At 36.1% G+C, this 15,472-nt stretch overlaps 1 protein-coding gene across 7 annotated transcripts in view; it reads left to right on the plus strand.

Moving 5' to 3' along the window:
• Positions 1-15,472, plus strand: part of CSMD3 (CUB and Sushi multiple domains 3) — a 1,461,887-nt gene that overhangs the window by 1,079,045 nt on the left and 367,370 nt on the right. For all 7 annotated transcript variants that reach the window (XM_070802767.1, XM_070802766.1, XM_070802772.1 and 4 more), the window contains one exon: positions 13,194-13,385. In XM_070802767.1, the coding sequence (XP_070658868.1) occupies positions 13,194-13,385 (192 nt within the window). The remainder of the gene's footprint in view (positions 1-13,193; positions 13,386-15,472) is intronic.

Below are 15,472 nucleotides of genomic sequence, written 5' to 3' on the forward strand. Positions count from 1 at the left end.
GTAATTAACTTCTGAACACAAGAGAATTTGCTAAGGTGTGCAGACATGGGGGAAAATGGAAAAGAATATGTTTTGTGTTTGGATCCCTGTGTCCAGTTATTTCTAATCCCACCTCTGCCATTCTGTGGTATGTTCCCCTTAAAATTATTCCACCTTTGTTTCTGGAATATCTGAGAGAACACTATGAGATGCAGAGGAGTTCTAGTATTCATATTCAGAGGATTTAGAGGCAGTAGAGAGGAAATTTGGCTAGGGCAGATCAGGTTAGGATTCATGAATGAGGTAGTATTAAAGATTGTGTTGGTGGATCACAGAAAGAAATGGTGACTGTATTCCAGGCAAAGAGAACAGGATAAAGAAAAGCACCGAGATTAGAAAGAGCAGGCTAAATAAGCACATTCAAGGCAAATAGAGTAAATAACTTAATTCAGATTAATCCCATTTGCCTAGCTTCTCACAATTCTAGGTTTAGCATAAGCAGGCTTTTTATGATTATCCTTATCTAATTACACCTGGTCTATGTAATGACAGTCATAGAATTGCATTTGGCTGAGATTAAAATGAAGAGATATTTTAGAACAAGCTTTTAGGTTATATTTTACTTCAACTGTCTTATTGGTCCATTCATTATGTAATCACTAGGAATAGCAAATGGACTAGTAGAAACAGTTGAGATGCTGCTTTTGGCTTCAAGGTAAACCTAGGGCCTTCCCAGAGAGTGTGCCTGCCAAGCAGGAGATGGAGGTTTGATCCCTGCGTTGGGAAAATCCCCTAGAAAAGAAAATGGCAACCCACTGAAGTGTTCTTGCCTGGGAAATACCATGGAGGAACCTGGTGGGCTATAGTCCATGGAGCAGCAAAGAGTCGGACACAACTTAGCAAATAAACAGTAGCAGCAGTAGTAAACTTAACCATGGCTTAAACAGCCAGGATTTATGTTAATTATATAAGACCTGTGAAGAGAAAAAAGGTAAGCAGGTCCTGATTCAGTTGCTAAACCTAGGTTACAAGGAGCCATGCTCCATTTTTGTTATGGCATTCCTAGTTTGTTCACTTCTTGTTCTCAGGATTGTTGTGACATGGTCACAAGATGGCTGCTTTAACACTGGGCATATTCAAGGCAAAAAGGAGGAGGTACTGTTTATCGTATATGTCCCTTTCATCAGGAGTACAAAATTTGTGTCAGACATTCTGTTATCCTTCTTTGTCCAAAATAGGGCTATATGGATAAATTTCCCAGCAAGGGAAGCTGGAAAAATGAAGTATTTGTCAGACTAAATTATTGGATTATTATTTGACTATCATGATATACTACTGCCTGATATGCTTCAGTTATTGCTGGAAGCAAAATCAAGATTTTGTTCATGAGGGAGAAGAAAAGATATACTGAGAAGACAGTGTACAGTGTCTCCTATGATGCACAGCTGTAACAGATATTCCAAAAAAAAAAATAAGTTAAAAGATATCGTATTAATAGATGCCTCTATGATTAGTGGTGTCAGGAAAGTACAGAGACCCTTGAGTGCCTAAAAAGGAAAAGCATTTGGTTCACCCATTATTAACAGTTTTAGTTATACTCTACTAAGAAGACCATGAGTTTCTCTGTCTTTCCTTCACCAATAAATAAATTATAACACACCTGGTATAAAAATGCTACACCACATTTGAAGGAAGAAAATGTCCCATTCCTTTACGTTTCTGAAGCAAATTAAATCTTTTCAGTCTTCATCCTTTAGAGTTGTCAAGAATAATCTTACTTAGTTTTTTGTACAGATAACCTTCTTCTCCAAAATTAGTTTCTTAGTCAACTCTAGTTTGATTTAGAGAAATGAAGCGTGGATGGCCACATGGGTTGGATATAAAACATCTGTGACAAACTTGGTCAGACCTTGACTAACATTAGGGAATCCAATTGCTCTTCCATCCCTCCAGCCTCTCAGAATTAACTCCCTCCTTGAGTTAGACCACTCTTCCGTTCTTTTCAGAAATGGCTAATAATTATGCTTGCCCTTGAGAAATCTGAAACTTATTACAACCAGTGCTAGATGAGACATATTTTCAGGTGCTTTATGCAACACAAATTAATTAAATCTGTAGTTGTGTTTTCCTGGACAGTGTAGGGGAGTACAGTAAGAGAAAATTACCATTGCCTTCTTCTAAAGTTAGAAGAGCAGATCAGAAATTAGCATCTCAATACAATATCCTCCATAATACATCACTCTGCTCTGGATAATTCAATAATAGAAGTTAGCAGAACTTAATAGGTTACTCTAGCCAGATCCCCTCAGCCCCTCAATACACATTCAAGAATGCATTCCTTAATCTGATGTCTTTCACTGTATTTCTCTCTGAAGGCTGAGTTGTAGAAATGTCACTCCTTTTTTGGTCCATAAATCCTGTCTTCTCTTTTATTCCTCTATTGGAATTAACTTATCAACATAGAAGTTATTCATTGAATCATAGGTTTAAATTTTGTCTGTCTCCATTGGAACTGTTTCTGCTCTGGGGATGAAGAGAACACTAAAGACAAAGTTCATGCTCACATGGAGCCAATGTTTAGTGAGACAAGACAGAAAAGGAAAAATGTTAACAAAAGATAAAAGAACTGCATGTAGAAATAATTTGTAATAGGGTGATAGGATACATAGTATGGAAGATGAGTCTACTATATCCAGTTCATTCAAGGACTGTGTCTCAGGAGGTATCACCTGATTTGGTATCTGAATTATAATAAGAGATCTGAGAGTAGCAGACTGTAGGCAGATAGATCAACAAATACAAAGGCCTAAGAGAAGACTTCAGCTGAGTTATTTGGCTGGAGGTGGATAAGAAAGGAGAATTGTACAAAATGAGAGGTAAAGTTTGAAGCTAGACAGGGATGAGGTGGACTATAGTAAGGGACTTAGATTTTATTAAAAGGCACACAGATATTTAACATTATTTAAACATTAAATATCAGTGAAAAATAATAGCTAACATTTATTTACTATTGACTAGACAGGGGAGCCTGGTGGGCTGCCATCTATGGGGTCGCACAGAGTCTGACACAACTGAAGCGACTTAGCAGCAGCAGCAGCAGCAGATACAGCTATAACTATGAGGGAAGTACTATTATCCCCGGTGAGAAGAGGAGGAAAAACAAAGCACAGAAAAGTTGTTACTTGCCCAAGGTGACATACCTCATAAATGCAGATATGGAAATTTAGTTGAGGAGCTCTGCCTATAGAATTCCCAAACTTAATCACTATACTATATTATCTCCATGTAACTCCTGGATATTTTATATTTAAAATTCCATGAATTTACATTTTTTGTTGTTGAACTACATGTAAAAAATGTAATAATTTTTAAATGTTAATGTGATTCCTCCCAAATAAATTTCTTTCATTTTATACTTAAGAATCTGAATACTTGTTTTTTGCCAAATTCACTATCAAAGAATGATTTAGGCCTGTTGTTCATGACATCTTTAAACTTTATTTCTTCAAAATATTCTTCATTGAAGATTCTACTAGCTGTATTCATTTCTAGTTATCCCACTTTGATTCAATAGAAAGGAATTGAGTATTTTAAACAACCACCCATTGAAAACCTAAAGTACATCTTTTTGATTGATTATAGCATTGTCTTCTCAAAAGCTGATCTGGCAAATGTTTATGATACCCATCTGTTAGACATTACCTCTGGGCTCAGATGTCTTCTTGTTATCACCTCTGCACATTTAATTTTCTAAAAATCCCATTTGAGAAATGTCCATTATCCCAAGGATATTGTTCAGACATATTTGTATGTTTTTAGCTCTTGAGTTTTGTTGCTTGAAATAATTTGGTAATCCACATGGAACATGTCCATTTCAAATTCTGTATTCAAATTAAAGATGAGCAATAGCCAACTTGTGATGGCATGTCTTGTATACTAGCTTTATAAATATAAAATAAATTACCCTATTTAAACTCTTTAGTTACCAATAAAGTTTTGGCAATATTAACAATGAAAAATAATCAGATATACTATTAGTGCTAACTCTATTCTTATAATTTATTCAATGCAAATCAAGTAGAAAATCAATGAATTATAAGGAAGCAACAAAGTTTGTCTATGCAAATCTATATCCTATAAACTTAACAGGTATATTTGGCATTTCTGTTACTCTTTAAATACTGAAAATCAACGAGGTGATAAATGAAGTATTGACTAAGGCTGCATTATATAGTACAAGGTATTCTAACTAAAATGCTAAAGAAATATTTCTTGATTATCTGTCATTTATATATACAATATTGGATATAATTTCTTCAGATTAGAATAACAAACAAGGCATTTTTATAACCTTCACATCCCAAAAGTTTTGTAAATTTTGAACTTAAATATCTAATGACCTACTAACATACTCCTTTTTAAAGTTAACTTCTGGCAGATTGAAGACATATGTGAGTGTCAAAACTTTACAATGCTTAGAAAAAAATGTGACCCACAGTAGCTATGTCTTTAAGGTGAAGAAAGATTTCTCAAAGAAGATAGGCAAGCAAAAATCTGTCAATACTCAGTAGCATCCATGCCCTTCTAAGCACTTCTCAAGTGTAGAGTCTAAAAATCTGGCAACTACATATCTCCTGCCCTTGCCAGCTAAGACCTCTGCTTAGATTCCACCAACTAAAGGCAATCTGGTGAGAGCTGAAAGATAGGATGGATAAAGAAGCCATTATTTTTCACCAAAATATGTAGGCAAGAGTGTGGTGCTGGAAGGTGGTTGTATGTGGTGGCAGCTTCCCTGAATTGCTGGATTCCTGAAAGCCAGAAGTGATCCTTGACCTTCACACTCTCTGCATTTCTTTGTATTTTCCCCTCTAATTTCTTGTACTGAATTTTAGCAACTCAAAATATCAAATGGCTTCTGTTTTACTGAAGACCAGTAAATAAGTCCCAGTCCTTATTATGTTTTTACAAATCTCTTTAGCTCAATGGCAACCCACTCCAGTACTCTTGCCTGGAAAATCCCCTGGACGGAGGAGCCTGGTAGGCTGTAGTCCATGGGGTCCCTGAGGGTCGGACACGACTGAGTGACTTCACTTTCAGTTTTCACTTTCATGCATTGGAAAAGGAAATGGCAACCCACTCCAGTGTTCTTGCCTGGAGAATCCCAGGGACGGGGGAGTCTGGTGAGCTGCCATCTATGGGGTCGCACAGAGTCGGACACGACTGAAGTGACTTAGCAGTAGCAGTTAGCTAAATATACCATAAACAAGATTTTTTCAGTTCAGTCGCTCAGTCATGTCCGACTCTTTGCAACCCCATGGACTGCAGCACACCTGGCTTTCTCTCCATCACCAACTCCCAGAGTTTACTCAAGCTCATGTCCATTGAGTCAGTGATGCCATCCAACCATCTCATCCTCTGTTGTCCCCTTTTCCTCCCGCCTTCAATCATTCCCAGCATTGATCTTTTCAAATGAGTCAGTTCTTCTCATCATGTGCTCAAAGTATTGGAGTTTCAGCGTCAGCATCAGTCCTTCCATGAATATTCAAGACTGAATTCCTTTAAGATTGACTGGTTGGATCTCCTAGCTGTCCAAGGGACTCGCAAGTATCTTCTCTAATACTGCAGTTCAAAAGCATCAATTCTTCAGTGCTCAGCTTTCTTTATAAGTCCAACTCTCACATCCATACATGACTACTGGAAAAACCATAGCTTTGACTAGACAGACCTTTGCTAGCAAGATTTTTAAATGATATATAATTAGAAGGAGATATTTACAATATCGGAGAAGGCAATGGCACCCCACTCCAGTACTCTTGCCTGGAAAATCCCATGGACCGAGGAGCCTGGAAGGCTGCAGTCCATGGTGTCGCTGAGGGTCGGACACGACTGAGCGACTTCACTTTCACTTTTCACTTTCATGCATTGGAGAAGGAAATGGCAACCCTCTCCAGTGTTCTTGCTTGGAGAATCCCAGGGACAGGGGAGCCTGGTGGGCTGCCGTCTGTGGTCGCACAGAGTCAGACACGACTAAAATGACTTAGCAGTATTTACAATATAGTAGAAAAACCTGGTGGCTCAGATGGTGAAGAATCTGCCTGCAATGCGGGAGACCTGAGTTCTATCTCTGGGTTGGGAAGATCCCCTGGAGGAGGGCATGGTGACCCACCTCAGTATTCATGCCTGGAGAATCTGCATGGATAGAGAAGCCTGACAGCTACAGTCCACAGGGTTGCAAAAACTTGGAGGCGACTGAGCAAATAAGCACAACACAGCACAGAAAAACATATACTCCATAGAAAGAAATCCTACAAATCAATTTAAAAATAGCCTAGAAGAACATATGGGCAAAAAAATTTCACAGTAGAAGATATTCCAGTACAATAATCAAAAGACAAAAAGTGCTTGATAGAAATTAAGAAATGAAAATTAAAGTAAAAATACTTTTCTATTGCACACTCCTAAAATTGGTAAAAATCAAAAAGCAGTATCATACTAAATGTTGATAATAATTGGAAGAATTTGAAATTCATGAACTTTGGGATAAATTGGTATAGTCACATAGGAGATATTTGGTGATATTTAGTAAAATTCATTTTTAGACATGTCTGAAAGTGAAAGTGAAGTCACTCAGTCATGTCTGAGTCTTTGCGACCCCATGGACTGTAGCCTACCAGACTTCTCTGTCCATGGGATTTTCCAGGCAAGAATACTGGAATGGGTTGCCATTTCCTTCTCCAGGGGATCTTCCTGACCCAGAGATTGAATCCTGGTGTCTGGCATTGTAAGCAGACACTTTACCCTCTGAGCCACCTGTGCCAATTATGCATAAACTAAATGGCTGATGGTAAAACTTAACATTCATGCAAAGCTGAATCCCACTATATCCCTGACTGATATACAAATGTGTGATGTAAAAATTTTAAAATGGTGCACAAATGTATGATCCCACTATCCCAGAATGATATACAAATGTATGAAGACACAAACTAGTATATTTAATATCACTTACTTTATCATGGGCTTCCCAGGTGTCACTAGTGGCATAGAATCCACCTGCCAATGCAGGAGACATAAGAGATGTTGGTTTGATCCCTGGGTAGGGAAGATCCCCTGGAGAGTGGATGTGGCAACCTACTCCAGTATTCTTGCCTGGAGAATTCCAGGGACAGAGGAACCTAGCAGGCTACATGGGGTAGTAAAAAGTCAGACATGACTTAGCATGCACAGAATTATTATTACTATTTTACTAACCAGATAGAACATCAACTTATGTGAATACACAATATTCATAAATAAATTGAACAGAAATTATACTGAGGCAGAGATTGAACTATTTTCTTTCATTAGTTCAAGACCGATTAACAGATTTTGATTTAATCTTGAGAAAATGATCTCTGTTTTTTTTTAAATTTATTTATTTAATTACTTTACAATAGTGTAGTGGTTTTGCCATACATAGACATGAATCAGCCATGGGTGTATATGTGTTCCCCATCCTGAACCCCCCTCCCACCTCCCTCCCCATCCCATCCCTCTGGGTTATCCCAGTGTATCAGCCCTGAGCACCTTGTCTCATGCATCGAACCTGGACTGGCGATCTGTGTCATATATGATAATATACATGTTTCAGTGCTATTCTCTCAAATCATCCCACCCTCATCTTCACCCACAGAATCCAAAAGACTGTTCTATATATCTGTGTTGCTTTTGCTGTCTTGTATATAGGGTTATTGTTATCATCTTTCTAAATTCGATATATATGTGTTAGTATACTGTATCGGAGAAGGCAATGGCAACCCACTCCAGTACTCTTGCCTGGAAAATCCCATGGACCGAGAAGCCTAGTAGGCTGCAGTCCATGGGGTCGCTAGAGTTGGACAACTGAGCGACTTCAATTTCACTTTTCACTTTCATGCAATGGAGAAGGAAATGGCAACCCACTCCAGTGTTCTTGCCTGGACAATCCCAGGGACCGGGAATCCTCCTGGTGGGCTGCCATCTATGGGGTCGCACAGAGTCGGACACGACTGAAGTGACGCAGCAGCAGCAGCAGCAGCATACTGTATTGCAGAAGGCAATGGCAACCCACTCCAGTACTCTTGCCTGGAAAATCCCATGGACGGAGAAGCCTGGTAGGCTGCAGTCCATGGGGTTGCAACGAGTCGGACACGACTGAGCGACTTCACTTTTACTTTTCACTTTCATGCATTGGAGAAAGAAATGGAAACCCACTCCAGTGTTCTTGCCTGGAGAATCCCAGGGATCTCGGAGCCTGGTGGGCTGCCATCTATGGGGTTGCACAGAGTCGGACACAACTGAAGCGACTTAGCAGCAGTATACTGTATTGGTGTTTTTTCTTCTGGCTTACTTCACTCTGCATAATAGGCTCCAGTTTCATCCACCTCATTAGAACTGATTCAAATTGATCTTTGAATCCCTGCATGATACATAACCCATAGAAACACTTGCATATGTTCAAATGAGGACATGGAAGTGTAGCATTTTTAAACAATGAATAATGTAAGCAATATAGCAATACAGATACCCACCAGCTGGAGAACAAGTAAATCAATTTTAGGGTATACATCCAATGGAATATCACTGGTAGTTAAAATGAGTAAACTGTATGTGTAAGTATATGTGTGTGTAAATATAACAGTAAAAACACAATGCTGCACACACACACAAAAAAAGCCTCAGAAGAATGTTATTTTAATTACATAATTTATAAAATGTGTAAATGCTTACAAACCATACTGTATATTGTTCATTGAAATACAGATGTTTTAAAATATAAATTGGACTTTCCTGGTGGCGCAGTGGTAAAGAATCCACCTGCCAATGCAGGAGATGAAGGCAATGGCAAGCCACTCCAGTATGCTTGCCTGGGAAATGCCATAGACTGAGGACCCTGGCAGACTACAATCCATGGGGTCACAAAGAGTTGGATGTGACTTGGAGACAAAACAACAACAAAAACATGTAAATTATATGTAAAAATAATATACTAATTCAGAATATTTGCTAGTTCTCAGTAGAGAAAGACTAGAAAGGAATTAGAACCAAACATAAATGGAGTTTTAAGTTACTTAACATTAGACTAAGATCATGACATCTGGTCCAATTACTTCATGGCAAATAGTTTGGGAAACAATGGAAACAGTGACAGACTTTATTTTGGGGGGCTCCAAAATCACTGTAGATTGTGACTGCAGCCATGAAATTAAAAGACGCTTGCTCCTTGGAAAAAAAAAGCTATGAACAACCTAGACAGCATGTTATAAAGCAGAGACATTACTTAACCAACAAAAGTCCGTCTAGTCAAAGCTATGGTTCTTCCAGAAGTTGTGTATGGATGTGAGAGTTGGACTATAAAGAAAGCTGAGCACTGAAGAATTTATGCTTTTGAACTGTGGTGTAGGAGACGGCTCTTGAGAGTCCCTTGGACTTTAAGGAAATCAAACCAGTCAATCCTAAAAGAAATCAGTTCTGAATATTCTTTGGAAGGACTGATGCTGAAGCTGAAACTCCAATACTTTGGCCATCTGATGCAAAGAACCGACTCATTTGAAAAGACCCTGATGATGGGAAAGATTGAAGGTGGGAGGAGAAGGGGATGACAGAGGATGAGATGGTTGAATGGTATCACCAATGCAATGGACATGAGTTTGAGTAAACTCTGGGAATTGGTGATGGACAGGGAAGCCTGGTGTGCTGCAGTCCATGGGGTTGCAAAGAGTCACATGACTGAGCAACTGAACTGAACTGACTGAAGTGAACTGAGCATTATTTATGAATAACAATATTAATGTGAATATGAATCAATTAGTATAAATATTAATCTGAAAAGTAATCTGAACTAATATTACTATTAATCTGAAGCAGCTATCAATAGAACCAGATGATGAAGTTATTTTATCTTTCTCTTCTCTTGTAGATATCAAATAGTAATTTTTAAATGTTAGGAATCTTTAAAGAAGATTTCTGCTTTATGATGGCAGGAAGGAAATTAGAACTCAGTTTAAGTTATTCAGCAAGTCAAAAAGATTTAGATAAATGAGAATTTTCAGTTCATTTTTGCTCCAGAAGTTTTAATTTCATCACAGTATCAAATTTCACAAGGAATGGTGAATATTTAAGAATATGTGGTTTTTCATACACATCTTTATTTAATTGTCAGTTTCATGTATTTGAGCTTTTCAGTGAAAAGACTGGCAGCTGAATGTTTCCATAAAGATAAGGCACTTCTGAATATTTATGAATAAGCAACAATAATTCCACCAAATTGGACTAAATTGTGTTGTGCTTTGTAGCTTACATACTATTGTCCCTGTGCATTTTCATCTACAATGCAAAGTATTATAAATTATCTTAATTTGCAGAGAGTGTCTCCATTATACCTCATCACCAGCAATTGCCAACCACATTTACAGAACATTCAAATTAAAGGAGGATGAATTTGGTAATAAACCTTGAAAAGAGAGCTTGATTTCCATTTTTATTTTGATAAATGATACGTGGTAAAACTCAAAAGTGGCTGAATCTTGAATAATAAACTGAATATTATGTCTGGTAGAAGGAATTCAAGCTTGTTACTTTTGAGCAGAGATATTTTAAATGTACTCTTTACTATGCAGAGTCATACAAAATATGTCCTAAAATTTTGTTACTACTTCTACTGTTTCTACTTCTGTTATTGCAAGACTGACTTGCTCAGCAACCTCCGACCTCTTGTATGACTCTGTTTGAAGCTGTTGGTATTTGCCTTATTTTAACATATTTCCACCCAAATGAGGTTGCCACAGATTAATCCATACAGGAATTTCCTGCAGTTTTTTTTTAACTCTATCATAAATTTCAGTTTTTCATCAAAATTACTTTAGCTTATTTTTCAGATGTCGCTTAGAGATAACTGCCCTGAGAAACACATTCATTCATGAACATTATTGAACATTTGTTATGTGCCAGATTTTGTGCTGTGAAGGCTTTGTGGGAAAGAGAAAAAAGTGAAATAAGTCCAATCTATAAGAAAAAAAGAAAATAAATGATTGTAAATTAATGAAGATATGTGAAATAGTTCTATTGGTTGACAGAGGAAGGAAAGATGAAGAACCTTTCAAAGAGACCAAGAGGAGGCTCCTTATGTTCTCCAAGAGCTAAGGTAGCCCTCAGCATACAGAAATTAAAGTATAAATTTGGTACTTTTAGCTGTACATTTCTGGTAAATGTATGCTTGTTTTGACACTAGGAAGTCGGTACTACAAATTAATGACTTGTCATCAGTGAGCTAATACATGCTTTTTTGCTTTCTAGTTCAAATTTAGATTAATTTGGTCAAGGATCTATGCCCACAAAAAAAGAGATCTCTTTTTGATTATCATATGATTTAAGATGCACAAAAGTCATTCTCTTCTCCTATATTATTTGTCTTAAAATCATAGATTTCCCTCATCCATGAAGCTATCTAGAATTTTATCACAGTCCTCTAGTATCAGAAGTTATAACTGATATAATTTAACATCTAGTTGGGAAATAATGACGGACAAGGAAAGCTGGCACACTGCAAACCATGGGATCGCAGAGAGTTGGACATGACTTAGTGACTGAACAATAACAAGCAGTTAATTATCTTTGTCACATTATATCATTATATAATTTATCTTGTTGTTGTTACTGTTTAGTGGCTAAAGTCAAGTCTGACTCTTTTGTAACCCCATGGACTGTGGCCTTGCCAGGCTCCTCTGTCCATGGGATTTACCAGGCAAGGATACTGGAGTGGGTTGTCGTTTTCTTCTCCAGAAGATCTTCCTGACTCAGGGATCAAACCTGTGTCTCCCGCACTGGCAGGCAAATTATTTGCCATTTTGTCACAAGGGAAGCCCATCATTTAACTTACATTTATAGAATTTATAAAACACTAGGTACAGAATTCTATAGCTAGAAGATTTAGATTTTTGTAACTGGTGTCATATTTGATTTACCTTCTGAAGTACCCTTTTCTAGTTCTTTCGGGATCTTAGGAGCAAATTGTGCTATGAATGTTTCATTTTTAATATTCACCTTTATTAATTTTATTCTGAATAGGCACACTGTGTGTACTGGATCTAAAGAGATTAATTATTATTTAAGTGATAGAATTGATGAATTAAATATAATAATAGTAATAAGTATGTCAGCATCCCTTTGACCTAGTCCTTACCTCTGTGGTAACACAATGAAAATCAGATGGAAAAACTTACCACGTGACCAGGGACAGGGAATAAGGAAAAATGGACTTGTTGTGCTTGAGAGAGTTATCTCTCTCTCCTCTCCTGAAAGGAGGAAGGAAAACTTTTGCTCTTTGGAGATGGGATGGAAATAATTCTGTTTTTATTCTAACCTTAGTAATGTACATTTAGGGTTTCAACAGTCAGATTAACCTCCTGTGTCTCCAGTTTTTATAATTTAGAGATTTCTGTAAAGTCCTGGGTCTCATTCTTCCTTAAGATGTAAACACAGATCCCCTCCAGAGGTACCTTAATCTCTTTGGAGTTATCTCACTACTCATATAAACATATCTTCTCAATCACAAGCTTCCAGCTAAAGTCATGTGGAAAGCCCCAACTCTTCAGAAATCAAAAATATGTATTTTTATGAACTACTTTTTTTTTTCTTGTGAGAAATTTTGAGAATTGTGTATTCTGAAGGCAGAATATAAACATTCAGAGGTCTTCAGACTGATTACTGGGTTATATTAACTCTTGCTAGTTTTTTTAAATATGTCTATTTCATTTTCTTCCAAGACTGTATAAGTAAAGCAATCTAAAGTTATGTTTGCATTGGATGTATTTGTTACCTGAACAGTTGTGGTTTCACATATTTCATATGAATTTTAAACTTTTCATGATTTGATCCTAATAGTTACATTGGTCAGAATCTATTAGTTGCAAATCACTTGAAGCAGGCAAGAATGTTAGTACTATAACACGTTATGATATAGTCACAGAGACCATGGGGTATCATTGCTAAATTTGAATAATACAACAAATTTTAGTTTTTTGAGGAAAAAAAAAAAAACTCTCTCTGGTGGCTATATGCTATCAAAATTAAATATTTTAAGTAATAAAACAGGAAAAAGTATGTAATCATATTAAAAACAATAAAATGGATGATTTGTGCAGTTTTAAATCCTCCTGTTAAATTTTGTCTTTAATAAATTTATATTCTTCTCATAGGTTTTGAACTTTCACATTGTGAGGATCCTGGAATTCCACAATTTGGATACAAAATCAGCGACCAAGGGCATTTTGCTGGTAGCACTATCATTTACGGATGCAATCCAGGCTACACTCTCCATGGAAGCAGCCTTCTGAAGTGCATGACAGGGGAGAGAAGGGCATGGGACTATCCTCTGCCATCCTGTATTGGTAGGATACTGTTTTAGGTTTTCATGCAATATTTCTATGGAAGTGTTATCAAAATATACTGTACCTTTTCAAGTTATTTCATCTGTCCACACCCAACTCATACCTTAATCAAAAAGTTAATGAATACATAGCTCAAATTTGTGGTAAGTCAGAGGGTTCTTTTCATAATCAGTGAGTACCTTCTCTTTTTGGGCAAAAAATAGTTCATATGAAAGTCATTATATTTATCCTATCTTGATATAAAATTTAACTCGCTACAAAATATGTGAAACTCTTAATCATACACATTTACTGAATCTCATTGACCAGATTTGTATTAATATACAAAATTAATGCTTATGCTGGTATAAAGGCAGATTAAAAAAGCTAAATACTCTCAATAACTTCAAAGACTTTATATACATACCTTTTGAAAAACTAAGAAAGTGTATATGTTTTCTTTATTTTATGTATCATGACATAATTAAATGAATTTCAATACGAAAAGGCATGTGAAAGTTAGTCATATAAGATATATTGCCTACGTGAAATTATAGAATGATCATTTTTCTCTCCTTTGTATAGCTGGAGAAGAATTTTATTACTACCATCCCATAAATCAATTCACAAATAACTGGGCATGTGTGAGAAAGAGGGTGGATAGAAAAACGTTGATAAAGACCTCTGCTTTTTTTCTTTTGGTCCGAATATAGGTGCCAGGCTGGGTGGATTACTAGGACAACAAAAGGAAAAAACAAAAACAAAAACAAACAGTTAAACAAAACACAAAGTCCTCAATAGGGAGCAAACAAGTTTCTTTAATGATTCTTATTTAATGGCAGTTGTGGTGGCACAAATTGATTCTGTGTCAGGCTCATATGGATAAAATTGACTTAATTTTTTAAAATGATTTATTAAGGTATAATTCATATTGAAAAAATTCCACATGTTTAATGTATACAGTTTTATGAATTTGGAGACCTGAACACTTTGAGATATATTTTAATGTTTGTTAATTGATATAGTCAACACAGGAATATTCACAAAACTTGATAGACTTCAAATAGGAAAGAAATGAAATTCTAGTTATTAGAGGTCTTGCAACTAATTGCAGTGTTTTTGATGACATGAGACTTCTGTTGGTTTGTTAAAACATTGATGAGCAGAAAGCAAACATTCTTTTATCCAACCAAAATGCAATTATACTGCTTTCCTTTCAGAGGCATCTGAATTTTGGATAGATTATGAGGATAAATGTAAAATAACAATCAACCTAAATTGACAAAGCTTAGGATTCTAGAATATGACCAACAATCAACCTGCTGGCATTGGTTATGAGAAAAATGTACACTGATTCATTCTCTCTGAAGATATTCTTTGCTGTGAATATCACATATATTCAGAAACTCATTAAGGATTTCAAAAGGATTTCAAACAAAACTATAAACTTAAAAATACTGGCTTGCTATGTTGTCAGTAAAATTAAAATCACAAACTAATACATTAAAAAATATATATTTTCCTTATATATTGAATCAAGCTGAAGACATTTTCATTTTCTGGAAAACTTCATGCAAATAGAAGAACATTTGATCTAGGATCAGAATATTTAATTATTTTTGTAACAAATCAATGCACTTTATGAATCTACCAAGTCAAAATTTAGTAATACCACTGCTCAAGCCTTTATGAGAAGGGTAACCTTTTTTTTTTTTTTAAATGATAGATGATCAGGAATAAAAGCTTAAAACAGCTGGACACATAATGTGTCATGCTGATGATTTTCATGACAATAGAAGGTTAAATTCTATTTAAGATGGTGTTCTTTATTGTCAATAATTAACAGCTTTACCACTTGGCTAAAATCATAATTATCCATTCCTATTAACCTTAAATATCTATTATGGTTATATTTTTGCCTTGGTCAAATAAGAAGCTTTTTCTTAATTATATGGGTGTTTCTAGGTAATTATGTTTCTGTAGCTTATACATTGAGCAAACAAAAATTATTTTTTAGGCACCATAGCCAGAGGTATTTAACCTGCACACCTTCAATTTTATCTGTAAACATAAGACTTCTGACAGAATATGAACTCCAATGTTATAGC

Source organism: Bos indicus, chromosome 14, assembly GCF_029378745.1.
Source record: "Bos indicus isolate NIAB-ARS_2022 breed Sahiwal x Tharparkar chromosome 14, NIAB-ARS_B.indTharparkar_mat_pri_1.0, whole genome shotgun sequence".
Taxonomy (NCBI): Eukaryota; Metazoa; Chordata; class Mammalia; order Artiodactyla; family Bovidae; genus Bos; species Bos indicus.